Genomic DNA, 24,855 nt, shown 5'->3' with positions numbered 1-24,855 from the left:
AGTCATTGAGTAACGTAACGGAATACGTTACAGAATACATTTTGGGGCATGTATTCTGTATTCTGTAATGGAATACATTTTAAAAGTAACCTTCCCAACACTGCATACCAGTAAGCCTTGGTGAGTTAAAAGCGACACAGTCCAATGGAAGAAGTTCGGTAAAAGGGATAAACTGCCCAGGACAAATCCAGGTTTCAGTCAGGAATAAAGCATCAAGCCCATTATTGGAGAGGAAGTCATTTAAGAGAAAAGTCTTATTGACCAGCGACCTGACATTAAGCAATGCCATCCGTATCCTAGGGGCTAAATCGCCACGTGTGGTGCGTCGTAGGACACTTAGGTTGCTTCAGCAAACGCCGCGTCGGAGCGATGTTATCCAAACCCGAGCAGGAAAACATGCCACAGGAAGGGCAGGGTAGACTTCGTGGTCAGCCGAGCAGATCCAACGGTGGGTGAGCAACTTAGCATCAGAGCACTCCTGGGAAGGAGGGAAAAAAGATAAAATATCCAGGCTGGCATGTGGGTAGCCTGTGGCTCTGGCTTTAAAGTAGACCCTGAGGCGAATGCAACGGCCACTCCTTCTACCGCGTTTCCTGTAGCGTTTCTTGTGTAGATTAGGAATAGGGTAGGTGGAAGAAGCCGGTCGGAGGGTCCAGTTGGGGCGGGGTGGCGTCGCCCAGGTTCCAGCAAGGATCAGCCTGAGAGGAATGGGAGAGTCTTAGATTTAAAAGTGTTTGCCTATCGTATGTAATCAGTGCACAGCCATTAGATGAGCATACAACTAAAAGGATAAAAAGATACAATGCCAAGGTCCATAAAAGAGCATAGAGGGGGTAAAAAGCAGCAAAACAGATACAGCCGAGGACGGCAAGCCACGTACACCGGCGCTATCTTTCCCTCACTGTACCAAACTGTAGGTAAAATCCACTGCACAGCACTCTTTTTGCGGAACTGTAAACACAACTCACTGCTTTACACTCAATTTCCAAATGATCAACACACTCCTAGCAAGACTATACACATTTATGGCTATTATTTACACTATTTTGCCAACTGTCTGGCACACTGTCACATGTGAAAACTGTTTTAGATAATTAGTTCAATTTGCAATCAGCCTAAGCACTATAAATAAGCTACAGGTAAGCTGTCCGTGTGGAGTACAATGGAGGGAGCAGGAAGAGTGAGAATTAGAGGAGGCCGAGGAAGAGGACGTGGAGGTGAAGAAGTAGGACGAAGAGGACAACACGGACAAGGAGGTGACGTTAGAGGAAGAGGACAAGGAGGAGCAAGAGGAGGACGAGGAGAGGGAGGAGGAAGGGTAAGAAGAGTAAGAAATAGAATTACTGATGACAGAGCTACAATAGTGGATCATGTAATCAACCATGGAATGACCCTGAGGGAAGCTGGCCAACGGGTTCAGCCTAACTTGAGCCGCTACACTGTAGCAAGCATCATAAGGACATTTCGAAATCAGAGTCGGTTAGTACAGTCACTTTGCACTAAGATTTGTAGCACTGCCATATGCTACTGAAAAACACAACAATACCATAGATGTAAAAATACTGAAATTGTTACCAGATGCTGGGGGCAGAGGAAGAATGCTCACTGCAGACCAAGGAACCCATATAGTCAATATAGTGATTGCAAATAATTCCATAAGGCTACACGAAATTCATCAGCGCATAATTGTGGATGACACCACCTTCCAAAACACAAAATGTGAGCATTTCTGTATTAGGTCGTGTACTTGCCCACAACAGAATCCGAATGAAACAAATCTACAGAGTACCTTTGGAAAGAAACAGTGAACGTGTACAACAGCTGCGATATGACTATGTGCAGGTAAGCTATAGTAGCATTGGTACTGAATCTGGAAGTGCATACTGTAGTGCTGTGCATGTGCCTGCTGTGCTGAATTTGTTTTGTCTTGTCTAGAGAGTGATGGAGCTAGAGGCAGATGCCATGGGTCATGAGCAGTTTGTTGTGGATGAGGCTGGTTTTCACCTCACTAAGAAAAGGAGACGTGGCAGGAACATCATTGGACACCGTGCCATAATCAATGTCCCAGGACAACGTGATGGTAACATAACTATGTGTGCAGCTATAAGTCAAAATGGTGTTGTTCGCCATCATGCAACCCTGGGCCCATATAACACTGCACACATTATTACATTCCTGGACGCCTTACATGACATGCTCACTAATGTTCAGAGACCAGAGCAGACCAGATACGTCATCATATGGGACAATGTTAGTTTCCATAGGGCTGCTTGGGTCTGCAACTGGTTTACAGATCACCTACTCTTCACTGTACTCAACCTCCCCCCATACTCTCCATTCTTGAATCCAATTGAAGAGTTATTCTCTGCCTTGCGCTGGAAGGTCTATGACTGTCATCCCCATCAACGCATAGCCCTTTTACAGGCAATGGAGGAGGCATATGGGGATATTGACCAGCCATCATGTCAGGCCTGGATGCGCCATTCCAGAAGATATTTTCCCCGGTGCCTTGGACTAGAGGACTTTGCATGTGATGTAGACGAAATTTTGTGGCCGGAGAGATGACGCGATGTAGACTGATTGCTCTTTTTTCCTCAGGGAAAATACTATTTTGTTTTGACTTGGAAATAAGCACTTGTGTTTGTTTTGATGTGTGTGAATAAACGCCAGTACTTGAAGTTTGGATCCCTCTATGTTTATGGACCTATGACCTCAAACTGACATAGCCTACCTTGTGCACAGAGAAAGCAAAAGCCAGATGTGTTTTTTTATTCATACTATCAGTGTGTAGTTGGTGCATTGTGTGCTTATTAATGTGATGGCTTGTGTTAACTGTTTGATATGAAAATACCATTTTTACAAAGGTTTGGAGAGTTAAGCAAGAGTTATTAGCTTTTGCAAGAAAACTACAATGTTTTGCTGATTTGGTGAAGGGTTTTATTATTTGTGTGTAGAGTTTTGCAAAAATAGGCAATAGTTACAAAAAAATTGCTTAAGCCATCAGAAACAACTGTAACACACTACCACTCAAAATTGAAAACACATGTTGCAACCTCTTCTTCTGCGTTTTGCTAGATTGAATCCAGCTTCATCCACAAAGATATATTCATGAGGCCTAACCATTGAGTCAAGCTCAAAGATTCTAATTTTAGTTTTGTAAATGAAATAGTATAATGTATACATGTGCTGTATATACAAGTATACTTATAACTAAATGGTATTTTGTTTAGAATTGAAAGACGGCCACATGAGGGTGGAAGAACACACATGTGCTCACATCACCAGGAGACACTTATTGTGGATATGGTCCATCAGAATAATGCAATTTGACTGCATGAACTGCAGCAAGGGAATATAGAAGACAAAATTTATTTTGAATCTCGGAAAAAGGAGAAGGAAAGGTTACAATGTCATAGCTCAACATGCCATTATTGAACTGCCTGGCCAGCGTGGTGGAAATGTAACTGTGCTGCCATCAGCAGCTATGGGGTTCTCCGCTGTCATGTTACTGTTGGGCCATACAACACCGAACTTCTAGCAACATTCCTGGATGGTCTACAGGATGCTTTGCTTGAGCAGAGACATCGCGAGCAGGCAGAGCATCCCATATCATTTGGGACAATGTGACCTTATTTTATGCAGTTAAGTGTTATATGTGCCTTGACTGCATAAAATAAGGTCCTGGATAAATTATGGTGCTTTAAGTGGATTCCATACCTATGGCCAATTTAGAATTAAGTTAACCTAATAAACATGACCTTGGACTGTAGAAGGAAACTGGAGCCAAGCAAAATCAAGCAGGTGTGGTCAACCATGCAGGGTTACGGCTTGTAAGCAGGGGTGGGGGGGGGGGGGGGGGGGGTTCTGTATAATTATGAGCTGGGACTAGGATTTTGGCTGTGAATCCTTTAAAGCGTGTGGATTGCAGGTAAATTGAGATAACTCAAATGGAGATCTGTGGAGTTTGAACACTATGATGACAGACAGACGAGGGATTACACTGCAATGGTAATCTCTCATTTTAATATGTTTTGCTGAATCTATCCAATGTAAGTTCTGTTGATTCAAGGTCATAATGCTGTGTGTCCAGGAAAAAAAAACTGTCTAAATTATTTATTATAAATTTTATATATATATATATATATATATATATAAAAAATATACCAGACAAGTTAAAGTCTGCACCTCCTTGAAGACCTCACACCGATGGGCCTCTTTTCTTTTCTTCTACCCTCTATTCTTCATTATCTAATTCAAGTGTCAATTTTCAGCTGGCGCCTGCATTTACCCTTTCTTCTGCTATTGTCTCTGCTCAGCGGGGTGGGATGCCTCCCACTTAATCGTTGATCCAATTAATCTGAAAAACCTTTCTCTGCTTCTTTACAAGAATGATGGCCGATGAATAAAAATGTGCAACAAAAGAAGCAAGTTAAAACAGAGCAGTGTCAGTGATTGACACCGGAGCCAAAATGCCTGTTCATTGCCATTATGCCAGATCGAGTTATGGAACCTTAGTAGAGAAAGGTGGCCTTGATGAAAGAGATGAACATATCTAATTAACTTGGGTTAAATAAAAGTTTCCAGCTCCACACAAGTGAGTCAACCACCCCACAGCTTTTCATCATTTTGCCTCCTGGTAGGGCTTTGGAAATTGTGGGAGCTTATTAAACTGATGTCATTTTATCTTCATTCTGCAAAACACACCTGGCATTTCTATTTGCCATTTTCTCTTGGGTACACAAAGGGAACACTGGCTGCACTGCAGTACATTTCAGCAATCCAAGCAGGCCAGATGGGTTTGGGGTGCAGAAGTCTGCAGTTACATACTTGTCTACATGTACAAGCCCAGTCCCCAAAACACTGGGAGTTTGTGTAATGTGTTTTTTTTTTTTTAAAAAACAAACCCAAATGCAGTGCAGTGATTTCCAACTCATATTTTATTAACAGCAGAAGAACACAGAAAATGAAAAAAACAAAAAACAAAAAATCGAATTTTTAAACTAACAATATGTACTGTTTAAAGTGGGACTTTTGGTCATTTTGAATTTGATGGCACCAACTTGTCTCAAACATATCTGGGTACGTGAATGAATACCACTGTGTATCATCCCCTCTTCTTTGCAATATGTAAACATCTGGGAATTGAACAAGTGCTGCTGGGCTTTTGAGAACTGAATGTTGTCCAAATGTCCAATATTTGAACCAGCCCGAATCCACCATAGCACAATGTGTACCCCTTTGGCACTTTACCGACACGCTGTACATCCCTCTCCGACCAAGGCAAGGCAAGCCACATGGATCACTTGTCCCAGTTCCAATTCAATTCAGTTTATTCCATTTTATTTAAACATGGACATATATAATAACATGGACTGAACCACCACTCACAACCACTAGCACTTGATATAGCCTCTGTAGAAATTATCCACATATCTCACTTATCTTAACTGCACTACTGTATAGTTCTGTGTAAATAATCATTGTGTACATACGATAATTTTTAATCCTACAACTGTTTATAACTTGAATAGTTCACATTTCTGTATAACTGTATATCTCAGATTTCTGTAGTTTTTTATTTCATATTTATATCCTGTTCATAGCCTGTACATAGCTTGTACTCACTACAGCCTGTACATACTTATAGTTATAGAATATTCATAACATACTTCATACCATGTACATTATAACATACCATAATAGACCCATTTCTGTAATATACTTACTAGGGGTGCAACGATATTCGTATCGATATTGAACCGTTCGATACAGTGCTTTCGGTTCGGTACGCATATGTATCGAACAATACAACATTTGTAATTTATTTTATCAACTTTCCTTCTGACGATGCTGTCTGTGTTGAGCGCTCAGTGAATCTGCGTTCGACTACTCCGCCTAGGCTGCACTGTCGAGCGCAGATCCACTGAGCGCTCAACACAGACAGCGTAGTCAGAAAGAAGAGCGCAGGGCAAGCTAGCGAGACAGAAGTTAAGCTCTCCTTGCAACATGGACCTCCCCCACTCTCATTCAGATCTGGCGTTTGGAATTATTTTGGTTTTCATGTGACGTATGACCCTGAAGGTAAGCGAGTCATGGACTAAAGTAAAACAGTATGTTGGATGTGCCATGCAATGCTCAATTACATGGGTGGGAACTAGTGTGTTAGTGCAGTTAGCTCGTTAACGTGTTGGCCGTCTAGCCCCATGCACGGGGCGATCGGCGGTAGCTCGTTAACGGAGATTTGCCGTGTTGTGGCGTTAAGGTCATTTCAACGAGATTAACCTGAAAGCACTAGTGGGAACACAACGAATATGACTGCACATTTACGCCGACATCATCCTAGTGCAAAGACAAAAACAACAAGCATGCTACTAACTTTAGCCGAGTCATTTAGACAGCTGTTAGCACAGGATTCTCCTTATGCTGCTGAGAATATAGCCCAGAAGAAGCGGATAGTATAGCTTTTATTTTGGAAAGAGACATTTCTCTGTAATAAACTCTCTTTTCCAAAGATGAGTGATTCCTCAATCAGATACAGGGCTTGCAATATCGCTGGCCCGACGTCCTGGGGCTAGCGATTTTTCCATTCGGGCTACCAAAATCTCTCTTCCCTGCCCGTCGGGCTATTGTAGGAAGGAAAAATATATGTCAATGCTTTTGCATTCTTTCAGAAATGTAGCTGGCTAATTATGTCATTGGCATCGGTGAGCCACTGTCAATGTGACATATTGAAATCGCGTTTGAATTTGCACTTGTTTTTTTTGCTTTCACTTTGCAATCGTGCGAACTGTGTATAGAGAGCGACAGTACTGATTGGTGAGTGATGATAATTTGTGCACCAATTCCTCTGACATCGTCTTATTAATCGTTAGCTTACTATGCAAACATGACAAGTGAAATCTCCCGCAGCAAGCTTAAACATGTGAGAGATTGATCGCGCAGAGAATCGCTGAGCTTATGTGAGTGCGTGTGTAAAAGCAGCAGGATTTATATTTTATTTCTGCTAAGCCAAATAAGACAGGTCAGGGTGAAGAAGTGACAGCCAAAGAAAAGCTTACCACAAAACGGAGAAGTTATGACAAATCAGACTATAAGGCAAAAAGAAAGTGCAGCTTTATGGTTTCATGGACAAAATAATTTCTGTGGCTGCAATATGACGAGCTAAATAACCAGGGCTGCACATAAGTGGTCCGCAGGTGCGCATTCGCTGTCAAAATAAAAAACACGCACAAGGGTTAGGGTTAAATTTAAAAACTGTACTTTTGAGTTAAAATATATATTTATAATTTTAATAAATGACAAATTAAAAATGCATGAACATTTTTTTGTATCAAAAAAATATCGAACCGTGACACCAAAGTATCGAACCGAACCGAACCGTGGATTTTGTGTATCGTTGCACCCCTAATACTATATTATTGCTAATATATATTGTAATATATCTATATCATGGCTAAAGCACTTCTGGATGGATGCAAACTGCATTTCGTTGCCCTGTACCTGTGCATGTGCAATGAAAAAGTTGAATTCTATTGAATTCTATTCTATTCTATTTATTTATATACAGCCAATTCACAACAGTTGCTGTAAGCCACTTTATATTGTAAGATACAACAGAAAACAAAAACTAAAAGAGAGAAAACCTCAACAATTATTCCATTTGAACAAGCACTTTGGTGACAGTAGGAAGGAAAAACTCCCTTTTAACAGGAAGAAACTGCCTGTAAAACAAGGTTCAGGGAGGGGCGGCCACTTGACTCAAAAGGGTGGGGGTGAGAGGAGGAAGACAGGATAAAAGACATGCTGTGGAAGAGAGCCAGAGATTAATAATAACTAATGATTAAATGCAGAGAGGTCTATTAACACATAGTGAGCGAGAAAGGTGGCTGGAGAAGAAATAATACGTACAGCTAGGTCCATACAGGGAGTGCAGAATTATTAGGCAAATGAGTATTTTGTCCGCATCAACCTCTTCATGCATGTTGTCTTACTCCAAGCTGTATAGGCTCGAAAGCCTACTACCGATTAAGCATATTAGGTGATGTGCATCTCTGTAATGAGAAGGGGTGTGGTCTCAACACATCAACACCCTATATCAGGTGTGCATAATTATTAGGCAACTTCCTTTCCTTTGGCAAAATGGGTCAAAAGAAGGACTTGACAGGCTCAGAAAAGTCAAAAATAGTGAGATATCTTGCAGAGGGATGCAGCAGTCTCAAAATTGCAAAGCTTCTGAAGCGTGATCATTGAACAATCAAGCGTTTCATTCAAAATAGTCAACAGGGTCGCAAGAAGCGTGTGGAAAAACCAAGGCGCAAAATAACTGCCCATGAACTGAGAAAAGTCAAGCGTGCAGCTGCCAAGATGCCACTTGCCACCAGTTTGGCCATATTTCAGAGCTGCAACATCACTGGAGTGCCCAAGAGCACAAGGTGTGCAATACTCAGAGACATGGCCAAGGTAAGAAAGGCTGAAAGACGACCACCACTGAACAAGACACACAAGCTGAAACGTCAAGACTGGGCCAAGAAATATCTCAAGACTGATTTTTCTAAGGTTTTATGGACTGATGAAATGAGAGTGAGTCTTGATGGGCCAGATGGATGGGCCCGTGGCTGGATTGGTAAAGGGCAGAGAGCTCCAGTCCGACTCAGACGCCAGCAAGGTGAAGATGGAGTACTGGTTTGGGCTGGTACCATCAAAGATGAGCTTGTGGGGCCTTTTTGGGTTGAGGATGGAGTCAAGCTCAACTCCCAGTCCTACTGCCAGTTTCTGGAAGACACCTTCTTCAAGCAGTGGTACAGGAAGAAGTCTGCATCCTTCAAGAAAAACATGATTTCCATGCAGGACAATGCTCCATCACACGCGTCCAAGTACTCCACAGCGTGGCTGGCAAGAAAGGGTATAAAAGAAGAAAAACTAATGACATGGCCACCTTGTTCACCTGATCTGAACCCCATTGAGAACCTGTGGTCCATCATCAAATGTGAGATTTACAAGGAGGGAAAACAGTACACCTCTCTGAACAGTGTCTGGGAGGCTGTGGTTGCTGCTGCACGCAATGTTGATGGTGAACAGATCAAAACACTGACAGAATCCATGGATGGCAGGCTTTTGAGTGTCCTTGCAAAGAAAGGTGGCTATATTGGTCGCTGATTTGTTTTTGTTTTGTTTTTGAATGTCAGAAATGTATATTTGTGAATGTGCAGATGTTATATTTTTGGGTTTTTTGGGTTCATTGAGAACATGGTTGTTGTTCAATAATAAAATTATTCCTCAAAAATACAACTTGCCTAATAATTCTGCACTCCCTATATATATTTAGACGCTGACACAAATTTTGTTTTTACATGTTTACTGAAACATATTCCAATTATAGTTATATTATGAACATGGTCATAATTTGTGGACTCTCAGCTTTCAAATGACAGCACCCACATTTAAATTGAACAAAGAGTTTAGGAGCTTCAACTCCTTAACATGTGCCACGCCCTTTTCAAAGGGACTAAGAGTAATTGGACAATTGGAAATCAAAGGCTCTTCGTGGACCTGTGTGCAGGGGCGGATCTAGAAGGGTGGCATGGGGTGGCAAGTGCAACCCTAAAATGATCCCTTGCCACCCAAGTGCCACCCCAGTTTTCATATGACAGTGTTGTTTATTAAAATAAGATAGCATGAACAGTTTGAGTGTAGTTACAGTCAACAGTGAATATAAATGCTAAAACTGAATATATTGCATAGTGTCCCCCCCACCATTTACAAATGGTTCAGCCAATAGCAGGACCAGCTTTTTTCTTGTTTTCAGTAGCAAGCATGCTTATGATTGTGCCAGAGCACATTTTGAACAACACCATGGGAATTTCGCTTTTACACAGGTGGTTGGATGTTACACTCTGGAAATGGAAGAAGGTGAGTGTTATTAACCCTCCACAGACACGCTGCACCCTGGTCCACAGACACGCTGCACCTCCAAATCACATGACTGATCTAAGCTGACATAGCAACAAGCTGCAGCCACTCTGACTCTGTAAATCCAGAGTTATGATAATATATATAAGCCACACTTTTTTCTAAATACTGTCATCACGTTTGTGTGTGTTTTAAGCGTTTTCTAAGGGCAGCGCAAAAACAGTAAAGGAAAAAAAAGGGGAAAAAAACACCTCTTTCCTATCAGTGGAAAAATGTACCATGTCGACCAATTTAAAAAAAAGTCAACACGTAGGATTTGGTTTTTTAATTATGTGGGCTACAGACAATTATTAAGTTATAGACTGTATTTATATGAAAAACGTGTATACTTACTGCATTTGAATTATTTTAACCATATATAACCACCTGCATATGTTTGAAAAAAAAGGCTTTGATTTTGCCACCCCATTTGATTTCTTTGCCACCCTCATGCCACCCTAAGAACATTTCTCTAGATCCGCCCCTGCCTTTGTGGGCAATTTCTTTGTTATGCCATTATCAATTAACCAGATAAAAAGGTGTGGTGTGCTTGCATTTGAGAGATTTTGCTATGAACACACAACATGCGGTCCATGCAGGTGAAACAAGCCATCCTTAGGCTACGAAAACAGAAAAAAAACATCCAAGACATTGCTACAATATTAGGAGTGGCAAAATCTACAGTTTGGTACATCCTGAGAAAAAGACAAAACACTGGTGAACTGGTCCAAAAACACCTGGATGTCCACGGAAGAGAACAGTGGTGGATGATTGCAGAATCATTTCCATGCAGATTAAAAACCCCTTCACAACAATCAGCTAAGTGAATGAAGCTCCAGGAGGTAGGCATATCGATATCTTATATGTACCTTAAGGAGAAGACTGCATGAAAGTAAATACAGAGGGTTCACTGCAAGGTGCAAGTCACTCATAAGCCTCAAGAACGGAAAAGATAGATTGCCTCAAAATATCTAAAAAAGCCAGCACAGTTCTGGAAAAAAGCATTCAAAAAAGCACACAGCAAAGGCAGTGTGATGGCTTGGACAATGTACCAAAAAAATACAGCCAAAGCAACCCAGGAGTTTATTAAAGCAAAGCAGTGGAATATTCTTGAATATCCAAGTCAGTCACCTGATCTTAACTCAACTGAGCGTGTATTTCACTTGCTGAAGACAACACATCGGACAGACAGGCTCACAAACAAACATCAACTGCAAAGCGCTGCGGTAAAGGCCTGGCAGAGCATTCAAAAGGAGGGAGCTTAGCAGCACTTTCAGAGACTCCCTTGCTCAGGCAAAAATTGGGCCTAGTGTCCTCATCATTGAAAAACCTGTTCAGGACTAGGATACTCAGGTTAATCCTGCAGTACAGGGGTCTGGTCTGGTGAAGGGAAATATGGAAAATGACAGGAATTGTTTTATTGTTGGCATCATTATGGATGTTCCTGTTGTTGTAGTTTAAAATATGACTTTACTTGTTTTCATTATTATACTTGAGGGAAATGTACTAAAATGTACTGGTTCACTGTAAAGGATGATGGCCCAAATACTCCTATGAGAAAATCATGTCTACAGTAGTAAATATTGGAGTTTTAAGCTAGTGAACCGTTTTCAAATACACGCTTCAAATGTCAGTATCAGTATGTATTTTTCACTGTACCTGAACGTGGTTTTGTTTTAGTCGCTCTTCAAGTAGCAGACAGACGAGAGTAGTGAGTACGTTTTCCTCATCCATTTCTCTGATCAGGAGAAGTGGTAAGGGCGTGTACAGCTGGTGACACAAATTTGAAGGCTAGACCGTCCCATTTCACAAGCCTACAAGGCTTGCACTTCTGGCCTTTTCAGCTCATGAAGACCACGTTCTCCAAGGCTCCAGACCCTGAATTGGGATACAGCCTGTATGTGTTGTACCTTATGTTCTAAAGGGGAACTCAATACCATTCCAGCAGAACTGTTCAAATGTTTCAGTGTTTTACAAAGCCTTGCTTTGCCCATCACAAGTGAAATGCAGACAAGACAATGACACTGATTAAAGGAGAAAACTATCAAGCATTTTACAAATAACAGAGCCTGATTACCACCAAAATAGTGAGGACAATCTGGCAGAGATATGCTGCTCACCCAGCCTTCAAATACTTCTGGGTTTGATTGTTCAAGATTCAGAGCAGGTGTGAGAAGGACAGACAAAGCAATACTCCCCAATGGTAGAGTTACAGCTTCATGTGAAAGATAGAGACTTATTAGAAAAAAAGGGAAACAAAGGCAAAATAACCCAGCCTGCCCCAATCATTAAAGCTATTTAAACTTGAGTGTAAAAATCTAATCCTTTGTTAGGATAAGATGACCTTTATTAGTCCCACATGTGGGAAATTTGTGTCACAGCAGAAAAGTGGACAGTGCAAAGTTACAGCAGCAAAAATTTAGAAAAACACAGGAATAGGATAAGATAATAAGAACAAGATACTATATACACAATACAATAAAACACCATATGCAATAGAATAAAATACAATGTTGTCAGAAAAAGAGAATTACACTAAGTGTTATTGCACATGTGTGGATGTGTGTGTTTGGTCAGCTGTGAAGTCCATATTGTAGAGTCTGACAGCAGTGGGGAGGAAAGAACTGTGAAATCTCTCCGTCCCACATCGTGGGTGCCGCAGCCTGCCACTGAAGGAGCTGCTCAGTGCTGAGTCTCCTGCATGGGGTGGGAGATGTTGTCCAACAGGGATGACAGCTTAGCCGTCATTCTCCTGTCACTCACCACCTCCACTGGGTCCAGACGGCATCCTAATACAGAGCTGGCCCTTCTGATCAGCCTGTTCAGTCTCTTCCTGTCCCCAGCAGAGATGCTGCAGCCCAAGCAGACCACACCGTAAAAGATGGCTGAGGCCACCAAAGAGTCATAGAAGACCTGAGCTGTCATGGTCCCTGTGTCTCTCTGGTTGACTCTCTGGTAGGCAACATGTTTGTTTTTGTTTTCGCTCTCTCCCTCCTCCCTCTCGCTTTCGCCGCAGTGATCCTCATTGCGGGCTCCCGCTGCTGGCCTACACACCTGCGCTCATCACCACACTGGTCGCCGATCCCAGCTGATTGCCGCACTATTTAAGATGGCGGATCTACACTAGTCTTCGCTGGATCATTGAGCTATCAGCATCAGTCAACCCGTGAACCTACAAATCAGAATCTGTGTGTGACTCTTTCTTTAATCGGACCTTTTTGTGTGTGTAGATTTTCCCTGGACGTGATTACCAGACTACTTGAAGTGCGGCAGTGGAGAGTTGGATTTGGACAGAAAGTGTGGAGCACTTCTTCCCGACCCCTGTTTCCCGACGGACCCTTCTGACTAAGGAAAACCCGGCTTGTGCCTGAGTCCCTTTAAGAAATCTTATCATGAGCTTCCACAGCAGGTACAGCCTGCTCTGCCCTTTCCTGTAGAGGACTGGAATTATGAGTCCAGTCCAGTTTATTGTTCAGATGAACACCAAGGTACCTGTAGCTGTCCACGGCCTCAATGTCCATACCTTGGATATTTAGTAGTTGCAGAGGGTGTCTGTGCCTGTGGAAGTCTATCATCAGCTCCTTGGTTTTCCTAGTGCTGATCTGGCAGTAGTTCTGCTGGTACCAGTCCACAAAGCCTTGGGTCAGTTCTCTGTCCTCCCTGTACAGACATTTCATATTCTATTCTTTACAAACTTCTTCCCCCAAGGCAATCCGACTGTTTTTCTTAGTAAGGTTAACTAATTAAAATTTTCAGTATGGCAGCAGACTCTGCAGTCCCTTATCCTTTGCATTCATTGTTATGTGGCGTTTTCCAATACATTTGTGTCACGGTCTGAGGGGACAGACCGTGCAGGGGTGTGTGTGGTGGACCCAGATGCAAACACAAGAGAGTGGACCGGAGTAAACTTCAACTGAAAGCGAGCCTTTATTGTGGCTGATGACAGGTCTCAACACAAAGCAGAAACATCGTGACTAAAACTGAACCTAAACTAAACTGGGAAACAGGTACTGATAAACTAAGGAGACTCAGAAAACCATGACAATGTTGTACAGACTGACCGGGAGGACATGGAGGGTAGGAACACAGACGACGTGACGCAGACTACATGAAACACAGAGACTAAATACACATGAGGGATGATCAGGGGAAGTGGCCACACATGGGATCACAGCTGACACACATGAACCTAACGACAGGACAGGAGGGTGCAACTGAATACACTGACATGAATACAGATTTACAAAGTAAAACAGGAAACATGGAAATTAGACATGACAAGAACTAAACATAACCACGCAGACAGGACTCACGACCCAGGGAAACTTAGTACAGGGGAGATGACATAACTGACAGCATGAACTTGACAATACAAGACACACAGACATAAACACACGAAGGGCAAGGGAGGCTTGATACGAGGGTAACACATACAACTGGCTGGACTACCTAGTGAACCTAAACAAACAATAAACGATAATCATCAAAATAAGTTAAACACAAAACACTGGGTCGCACGACCCAGGACCATGACAATTTGACCTGATAACAGCTTTGCAAATGACCTAACAGCATTGTAGGTCTTCATGCATATCCTCATAAATTGCATTTTTAAATAGCCTGAATAATGGATAAAATTTAAAACCACCCTGAGAGAAAAAGGTTATATGAAATGCATGGTCAAATATGTGGTTAAAGTTAAACAGTCTTCCAAGTTAGCTGAAAAGTATATTAAATGTTGTCTTTTTAAAAATTAGTATTTTAGAAATAATACCATAGTTACCATTGACTACTTAGAAATTCAAATACCACACTTTTCAGATTGTCTGATGCACCTTGGTATTGATTCTCCTTTTGATGGTTTTTAGGGTACACCTATGTTGAGGGATTTCATTTTTAAGTATATTGAGGAGAAAATATCTAATCACAGGAACATTCGGAAAGGTGGTTTTTTCCCCACTCTCAGTAAGATTAGGAGATAGTGTGTTGATTGCCAAAAACAATGCTTGCTTGGCTCAAGATTTTTGATGCCTGTCTGACTTTATATGCATTTATAGAAAGAGCAAACAAATAACAAGACTGCAGTGCCCGACAGCTAATTACCATACAGTACATAAGCTTTAATCACAGTTGATTAGTCCCAGAACTTGAAACATACAGTGAATATTCCCCTTTCACCAGCATTAAAAGATTTTCATGACAAATAAAAGCTCAATTAAAAAAATGAGAGTATCCAAGGCTGATTTAAAGAGTGGGTTTCTTTGATGGGGATTTCTAGTGGCAGCAGCATCAATTTCATGTGCCAGTCTTTAAAATACCATTTCACGATCAAAGCAGCCAAACGTGAGTACAGGGACAGGGTGGAGCAACAGTTTGACAACCCTCGGAGTATGTGGCAGGGACTAAACACGATCACAGACTTTAGAGGGAAAACCAGCACACCGCAGACCACGGCCTCTCTGTGTGAGGATCTAAACGTATTCTACGCTAGATTCGACGCAGCGAACACCATGAGACCGGACAGTGTGCGCACCGCGGATGACGTCAGTGCGCACACTGTGTCTGAGGAGGATGTGCGGAAGTGCTTCAGGAAGGTGAACGCGCGCAAAGCTACTGGTCCGGACGGGATTCCCGGCCGCGTCCTCAAGTCATGCGCGGCTCAGCTGGCTGGAGTGTTCACACACATCTTCAACCTTTCCCTCTCTCTGTCTGTAGTCCCAGCCTGCTTCAAAATGGCCACCATCGTCCCTGTACCCAAATCCTCCACCATCTCCTCATTGAACGACTGGCGACCTGTAGCCCTGACCCCCATCGTAAGCAAATGCTTCGAGAAGCTGGTCAGGGACTTCATCTGCTCTGCACTACCCGACTCACTGGACCCTCTACAGTTTGCATACCGCCACAACAGGTCCACTGATGATGCCATAGCCCTGACACTACACACTGCCCTGTCACACCTGGAGAAGAGAGACACGTATGTGAGAATGCTGTTTGTAGATTACAGCTCAGCATTCAATACCATCGTTCCCTCGAAGCTGGACAGGAAACTGCAGGATCTAGGACTGAGCAGCTCCCTCTGCAGCTGGATCCTTAGCTTCCTGTCTGACAGACGCCAGGTGGTTAGACTGGGCAGCATCACCTCATCCCCCATCACACTGAACACTGGTGCTCCACAGGGGTGTGTACTGAGCCCTCTCCTGTACTCACTCTACACCTACGACTGCACAGCCACTAACAGCTCCAACATCATTGTGAAGTTTGCGGACGACACTACAGTGGTGGGTCTTATCACCAACGGTGATGAGACGGCTTACAGGGAGGAGGTCAGCGCCCTGACCCACTGGTGTCAAGACAATCATCTCACCCTCAACGTCGCAAAGACAAAGGAGTTGATAGTGGACTTCCGGAGGTGCAGAGAAGTACACACCCCCATCACCATCAACGGCGCTGCTGTGGAGAGAGTGAGCAGCTTCCGGTTCCTTGGAGTACATCTGGCTGAGGATCTTACGTGGTCAGTACACACAAACAAAACAGCAGCAGCGCCTCTTCTTTCTCAGGAGACTGAAAAGATTCGGCATGAGCCCCCGCATCCTCAGGACCTTCTATCACTGTGCCATTGAGAGCATCCTCACTGGATGCATCACCACCTGGTATGGCAACAGCACCGCCTACAACTGCAAAGCTCTCCAGCGAGTAGTGCGGTGCTCTGAACGGATAATTGGAGGTGAGCTTCCCTCCCTCCAAGACATCTACAGGAAGCGCTGCCTGAGGAAAGCGGGGAGGATCATCAAGGACTCCAGTCACCCCAGCCATAAACTGTTCAGACTGCTTCCATCAGGAAGGAGGTTCTGCAGCATCCGGTCCCGTACCAGCAGACTGAGAGACAGCTTCTTCCATCAGGCCATCAGACTGCTGAACACGTCATAGACACCTCAGCTTCACTACTGGAACTTCAACATTATGCACTCCACACTGTATATAAATGCCACTTGTTTTGCACATATTCAACTCTGTATATTTTATATATTTTATTATTATTATTATTATTATTATTATTATTATTATTATTATTATTGTTATTATTATTATTATTTTTTTTACTATTTAATTTGTAAAAATGTGTACACACACACACACACACACACACACACACACACGTAGGAAAATATTTAGTATACACATCCAGAAATGCATACACTATTATATATTGTACATATATTTATTAGTTTCAGGTTGGCCATGCTCGTATTTTGCTCGTTTGTGTTGTTGTGTTTGCACATCTCTGTTGCTTGTGGGGCTCGCACACAAGAATTTCACTCGCATGTGCTGTGCCAGTGTGCCTGCACATGTGATGTGACAATAAAAGTGATTTGATTTGATTTGACTTCTTAGATATCTCATTATCATTTTGTATCTCAGAAATTAGTCTCGGATTTAAAGAACCTGAAAAAGGTATTTATGATTCTGTAACACACACACACACACACACACACACACACACACACACACACACACACACACACACACACACACACAAAGATTCTAGGTCCGACCAACCGTCTCCGCCGTGGGCAAAATGATGACGGGTAATAAGGTAATTACAAGGTAATTTATTAATACAATGCTCCAAAAATAAAAAATAAAACAGTCCAGTGTCCCATTTGCGTACAAAGTAAAAACACACAGTCCAAGGCCAGAGCCACCTATGCCAGAAAGCCAGATGCATTCCACATCACTTTAACAGGGGTAGCAGTTGTCCTCTGAGACCCACCACCCTGTAAGTAGACAGCCAGTGATCACTCCGGCCTCTGCAACTCAACTGCCTGAAGCTGCGGCGTGTAATAGGTCCTGGCCTGCACAGAGAGACAAAGTAACACAGCAGTGTTTGTAGTGTGGGCTGTAAGTAGACCAGTGTATCAGTGCAATTAATTACACCTGCCTCTAATTAGTCCAACCCCATTACAGCCATTAGCTCACCACAAATGTGACACACACACACACACACACACACAACCACTCCCAAACCAGAGCAACGTCACACAAAAATATGGACATGAATTAATACAGGCACATTAGTCTACCATGTTACAATTCCATAAGATACATTTTAAATTCTACACAGAGCCTTTTAGCTTATTTATAAACACTGCAAACCCTTTTCATGTGTCTATACTGAGCATATATAATCCCAACATTGTTCAAGTTCTTTGTTATGTTAACATGACGTCTGTGTGCATCATGTTGTGTTTGCCCTTTTCCCCGTCTCATTATTATTATTAGTAGTATTAGCTGTGTTCCCGGTGTGCTCCTACGTCCCTCGTTAGCCTTCTGTGTATTCATGTCGTTCTTATTTTACACTGTGTGTTCCGTGTGCTAGCTCGCCTGCCTGTTTAATTCATTTTGCATTCTCAGTTTAGTTTTCTGTTCCGTTGCAATCCAGCAATAGGTGTTTACACATACCTTTAAGGGATAGAATTAGTTCCACTCTGGAGTCCCCACTTACCTGTTTGATCAAAGGATCAATGATCTTGAGTTACTAGACTTTACGACACTGACGCATTGGGCTACGATTTTAGGTTTAGTTTGTGGATGATACAGCCATCATGGGGTGTATTTGGGATGTTCAGGAAGAGGAGTACAGGAGTCTAGTCGTCACGGGTTTGAAACTGACTCAGGCGCAGACCCAAAATCCTTGGCAAGGAAGACAGTGTGTTTATTTACACTGGAAACACCAGGTGACGATACATACACAGTGTGGCATGGGACAAGGGTCCGAGGCTCCAGGGTCCAGGAAAAAGGGAAATTAGTCCAACACAAGCTCCTCTCCTCAGGAGTTTCTTTACACACACGCTCGCTTGGTTGGTTTCGCAGGAAACAGATCCAGGGTGGATCTACAGACACGCACAGAAAAGTCTAATTAGAAAACGATCTCAAGAAACTCACAGACTCTGACTTGCAGATTACAGAGGGACTGACACTGATGGCACAATGATCCAGCGAAGAATAACACAGGTCCATCTTCAATCTGCTGGAATCAGCCGCAGGTGTGACGGTGAGCACAGGTGCGTTGGCTAGTGGCGGGAGCCCATAATGAGCACCGCCCCGGCAGAGAGGAAAGAGAGAGAGGGAGAGAGAGCAAAAACAAAACATGTCGCCTACACAGAGTCAGCCAACAAGGCACGGGGACCATGACAGCAGTGAGGAATTTTGTTACATGGAGTCACACCTACCACCTGCAACTCAACACCTCAAAGACCAAGGAACTGGTTGTGGACTTCGGGAGGTTCAGACCAGGTCCACTATCAGTTAAGATAAAGGATGAGGAGGTGGAGGTGGTCAACACCTCGGGCTGTGGGTGGACGACAAACTGAACTGGTCATACAACACACAGCACCTGTATAAGAAAAAGGCCAAAGCAGACTGTGTTTCCTCAGGAGGCTGAGGTCTTTCAACATCTGCAGGAACCTTCTGAGGATATTTTACTAGTCGGTGGTTGCTGGAGTACTGTTCTATGCTGTTTTGTGCTGGGGGAGCAGCACAGCAAAAAATGACTCACACAGGCTGGAAAAAACTAATCAGGAAGGGTGGCTCTGTGGTCGGCATGAAGCTGGACACTCTGGTTATTCATGATCATATGCAGAGCATATCGAACATTGTCCATAATGTATGGCAGGTTTTTTTGTGTGTCCTCCTCTGCCACTGTCACCAGGCGAGTTCACTCAGCAACAGCTTGCTTCTGCCCAAGACTAGGACCAATAGATTTAAAAACTAACTTGTCCCACATGCCATCAAACTGTTTAACTCCTCGCTGTAGGGGAGGGGGAGGGGGAGGACAAAGGAGGGCAGGGACTAAGCAGTAGCATTTTGGCTGCTGCACTGTGTATTCATAGATGTTTAGATATGCTATATTTATGCTTATATTCATATTTTCCCCTTTATTCTTTATTTCAACTTTTATTACTATGCAAATTTTTGTTGGTGTTCTGCTACTGGAAACTGAATTTCCCAGAGGAACCTACCTGAGGGATTAATGAAGTTCAGTCTAGCTATCTATAATGTGAGGTGGTATAACTTGGAGCAACAGCCTGCCATTGGGCTCTTTTCTTGGTCACTCACTCAGCTCAACAACTTAAAAATGCCCATTAAGTTGTTCACTGCTCCCCTGTCTGTGTCAGCATTCAATAGTGAGATGTTAAACTCACCATTGAGGGTTAGGAGACTGTTGAACCAGTTCAACTCATCAAAGATGGACTACAGCAGTGATCTGAAAAACTCACTACTAGTTATCACAAATGCTTGTGTAGCGGGTTGTGGTCTGTGGTTTGGCTACAGGTGGTTCAGTGGGTTCAGAGGGCAGTGCCAGGGGGAGGCACTGAGAGCAGACAGCTGTGCAGCATTCATTGGTGACAGAGGAACATTTAACATTTAAACATTTAACAGCTGTGTCTGTTTCTTCCTGGGCAAATTAACACTAACACATGTTACACTGATATTCTACTATTACACATTACATGATTGTTATCAGCGGACAAAATTTGATTGACAGATAAGACTGGTACAGATAAGTGGATGGGTCAAAAAAAAAAAACCCAAGAAGTACAAACTTTCACTGTTCACACTGACTGGGTTAATCCACACAGCAGGGAAGATACAACAGGATAATACCTTGCAATTTCTGGACAGTGCTGTGCACATTGAAGAGAATGGAAACCTCAACATTGCAGTTTACCTGAAGCCCACACACACAGTCCTACCTACTCTTTGACTCCCACCACCCTCTGAAACACAAACTTGGAGAAATCAGGACCATAAAACATTCCCTCTAATGCAGAAGGCAAAGAAAAGGAACACACACATATAAAGGAACGTCTTGATACATGCTCAGTCATCCAGGTAAGCAAATCCCCAAAAGTTTTCAGTGGGGGAAACGTTTCTCCCACTAAGATTTCTAAGCTTCCCTTTATCTCAAAGATCCTGGAAAAAGTGGTCTGTAAACAACTTCAGACCTGCTTAGATACCAATGGTATTACTGAAAAATTCCAGTCAGGCTTCAAGCCTCGACATGAGAGAGCTTTGTTAAGAGTTGTTAATGATCTCCTTTTAACCACTGATTCAGATTGCTCTGTGGTTCTAGTCTTACGGGATCTGAATTCTGCGTTTGACACAGTAGATCATAACATTCTATTATCAAGGTTGGATCAAGTAGTTGGTCTTAAGGGCACAGCCTTATCATGGTTTAAATCTTATCTTTCAGAGAGGTCATTCTCTATCGCTATGGGGCAATATTCTGCCTCCTCTGCTCCCTTTTTCTGTTGTGTGCTCCCAGGGTCTGTTTTGGGCCCTACAGTGGGGCAAAAAAGTATTTAGTCAGCCACCGATTGTGCAAGTTCCCCCACTTAAAATGATGACAGAGGTCAGTAATTTGTACCAGAGGTACACTTCAACTGTGAGAGACAGAATGTGAAAAAAAAAATCCATGAATCCACATGGTAGGATTTGTAAAGAATTTATTCGTAAATTAGGGTGGAAAATAAGTATTTGGTCACCTCAAACAAGGAAAATCTCTGGCTCTCACAAGACCTGTAACGTCTTCTGTAAGAAGCTTTTCTGTCCCCCACTCGTTACCTGTATGAATGGTACCTGTTTGAACTCATCATCTGTATAAAAGACACCTGTCCACAGCCTCAAACAGTCAGACTCCAAACTCCGCCATGGCCAAGACCAAAGAGCTTTCGAAGGACACCAGGAAAAGTATTGTAGACCTGCACCAGACTGGGAAGAGTGAATCTACAATAGGCAAGCAGCTTGGTGTGAAAAAATCAACTGTGGGAGCAATCATCAGAAAATGGAAGACATACAAGACCCCTGATAATCTCCCTCGATCTGGGGCTCCACGCAAGATCTCATCCCGTGGGGTCAAAATGATCATGAGAACGGTGAGCAAAGATCCCAGAACCATACGGGGGGACCTGGTGAATGACCTGCAGAGAGCTGGGACCAAAGTAACAAAGGTCACCATCAGTAACACACTACAATGGCAGGGAATCAAATCCCGCAGTGCCAGACGTGTTCCGCTGCTGAAGCCAGTGCATGTCCAGGCCCGTCTGAAGTTTGCCAGAGAGCACATGGATGATACAGCAGAGGATTGGGAGAATGTCATGTGGTCAGATGAAACCAAAGTAGAACTTTTTGGTATAAACTCAACTCGTCGTAAATATTAAACATTATTGTAAAATCTTAAATAACACTGCCCCTAGCTATTTAACAGAACTTCTTCATTTGTATAATCCTAAAAATCCTAAGATCTTCTAACCAGATGCTCTTAATGCAACCTAAGTCTAGGTTGAAAACCAGAGGTGATCGTGCCTTTGCTATTGCAGCTCCTAGACTGTGGAAAAACCTCCCTATTGCCTTTCGCTCTTCTGAGACTGTTCAGTCTTTTAAATCTCGTTTAAAGACCCATCTTTTTACTCTGGCTCTGACGTAAGATAGTTTGATTATCATTTGGTTGGTTTCTATGTTTGTCTCGTCTTGTGTTGTTGTTTGGTAAATTTGTCTTATTTTATTTATTTCCTAACTTGTGAAGCACTTTGATCAAAACTGTTGTTTTTAAATGTGCTATATAAATAAATTTTGATTGATTTTATTGTCATTTCATCCATGTACAGTGGTACAGTACAGAGTGAAATGAGACAGCATTCCTCTGAGACCCTGATTAGGTAGAGGATCATTAAGGGGTCCATTGTCCCTCTTGGTGGGTTACTCCCACAGAGCTTAAATCTGGGACTCTCCACCATTGGACCCTAGAACTGAAGAAGCTTCTCAGATGAGAGGTGAAACATCTTCAAGCACTTAAGAAGTCCAGACGCTTTTTGTTCCAAGCTCCTTAGACTTTAAACTAAGTTGTTTCAGCTATTTTGACTATTAGTAGCTTCTCTGTTCTTCTGTTTATGCACATATGTTTTCAAACTAATTATACCACATTTAAAAGTAAGATTGTTTTGGCTTTTTATTATCAGAGTTGGTGCTGGAAAAACTCTGGACACGATTTTAATCACTTAAAAAATATGCAAAAATAAATTTTCAATTGCATATTTTGATATTATATAAGGTATTGACTTAAATATTTAGTGACGAGAACCATGATGTTTAATTTTACATTACTTAGAGCAAAATTGAGTATTTTGGTCTAAATAAACAAAAATGTGATGTCCACATATGTGGACGCCAGGTCCTAGGAGGTTAAATTAATACATATGTATTAAAAAAAAAATGCAAAATCATACTTTTTTTGTATAAACATTGCCCTGGATTGTCTTTTAGTCAGTTGGGTTAACACTTGTATTCATATTTTTAACCCCAAAATTGGGTTTTATCTGGCAGACATGTTTTGCCCCTTATCTCAAGAATCACTGATTATCATATATCATATGGTCCGCCATTCATCTCTGGTTGATTCTAATAAGTCCATTTTCTTTCTCTTGCTTCTTTGTTTTTTCTCACTCTTCTCTTTTCTATATCTGTGCTTGTTTATTTCTGTTTTTTGTGTGTGGGACTCTATCTCTGGTTCCCGCCACTGCCCGAACACACCTGTGACAATCAACCAGCTGTTCCTGCTGATCTCATCAGCGAACGTCATTCTTCACCTGATCATTAAGCTACCTAGTTAGTGAAACCCTCACTCTTCCTGCTTTTGTGTATTCCGATCATGTCTCTGCCCTGTGCAGGTTCCCAGACTTCCTTCCCAGTGAGAGAGAGTGTTGCCTGTAGTTGTATTTGGGTGTTTGAATGCCCTTTTCCCCTGTACCACTACACCCCTTTTTTGCATTGTGTCATTGTGTAAATATTTCCACTTTAAATAAACACATCAGAACCTGTGCTTGAGTCCACCCTGCCTGCTGGCCTTGCTAATGTCAAAAGACATGAAGAAACGCCTTAACCCCTTCATATTTATTTTACACATTCCCAACATAAATACAGCACACTATGTGATGTATGCATGTGAGGATTTCAGGAATGGTATCAAATTATTTTGAAGCTTATGCGTAAGTTCAATAAGGAAGATCCAAATAAGATCATAATCACTCATCTGCCTGCTTTCCTGGGTGTCCAGCTGTTTTTCTGTTCTTTAGATGACTGCCACTTTCCCACATTGTCAATCTCAATACTGAAATCATCATTTTAGTCCAATCATCTTCTTGGCCACCTTCTTTGAGCCAATCAGCCTCCACTTCATATGGTTTCAATCTGTGCTCTCCATCATTCCCCCTTTCAGACTCTCTTTTGTGCAACCCACCTCCTCATCATCCCCACCTGAGACACCTCAGCCAGAGCTCCATTCAAGGCTCAGTCTTCATCTTTACCACCATCAGCGGTGGGATTGTGTCCTAAATCCTATAATCACTGAGATTCTTTTCTACCATGATGGGTCATCGGGGTCTAATTGCCAAATACATCACCTTCTCTAATTCAATAAATCATGAACAATTCTTTCAGGTGATCTCTCCTCATTGAAGTTCTTTTAAATGCGTTTGGACATACATTAAACTGTCCCAGGTTAATAATACTGAAAGATGGCTATAGAAAGAGCCTATAGTCAGAGTTTACTCTATATCTTTTCTTTCTCATATCTTTAATGCAATACTCATTATAATTTAAAAAAGGTTACAAAATATTAACAACATTAGCACTGCTGTGATTATGTTGCTAGCAGTGTAATGTGCTCTAATGTGACCCTGACCAACACAAAACATTGATGCATGATTGGCAGACCTAAGTAACAGAGTGCTTCTCTTGTAAGAATGTAAAACTTACTTTTATCAGTGCATGAATTTCAACATTCATTTCTTTATTTGATAGAGACAGTAAAGCATGGAGAGAGAGAGGAAGACATGCAGCAATAGGCCT

At 42.3% G+C, this 24,855-nt stretch overlaps 1 protein-coding gene across 1 annotated transcript; it reads left to right on the top strand.

Annotated features, from left to right (window-relative positions):
• Positions 1 to 1,767: 1,767 nt before the first annotated feature.
• LOC146611150 (uncharacterized) lies at positions 1,768 to 24,339 on the top strand. The gene is made up of 3 exons (XM_085345579.1): positions 1,768 to 1,842; positions 1,936 to 2,464; positions 24,224 to 24,339. Exons 1-3 carry the CDS (start codon positions 1,768 to 1,770, stop codon positions 24,337 to 24,339), a joined length of 720 nt encoding a protein of 239 aa, XP_085201705.1.
• Positions 24,340 to 24,855: the final 516 nt, after the last annotated feature.

This window comes from Diplotaxodon limnothrissa, linkage group LG20 (assembly GCF_057381915.1).
Source record: "Diplotaxodon limnothrissa isolate DT_005_m linkage group LG20, D_limnothrissa_male_GT1.1, whole genome shotgun sequence".
NCBI lineage: Eukaryota > Metazoa > Chordata > Actinopteri > Cichliformes > Cichlidae > Diplotaxodon > Diplotaxodon limnothrissa.
Note: the sequence above shows the minus strand (reverse complement) of the source record. Positions and strands in the feature narration are given on the sequence as shown.

What these genes read in the sequence shown, in the direction of transcription:
- LOC146611150 (XM_085345579.1), top strand. Translation starts at nt 1,768, where the DNA reads ATGAAACAAATCTACAGAGTACCTTTGGAAAGAAACAGTGAACGTGTA. An exon ending in TGCGATATGACTATGTGCAG is followed by an intron (nt 1,843 to 1,935) that starts GTAAGCTATAGT and finishes TGTCTTGTCTAG; the next exon opens with AGAGTGATGGAGCTAGAGGC. An exon ending in GGATATTGACCAGCCATCAT is followed by an intron (nt 2,465 to 24,223) that starts GTCAGGCCTGGA and finishes TCCCCCTTTCAG; the next exon opens with ACTCTCTTTTGTGCAACCCA.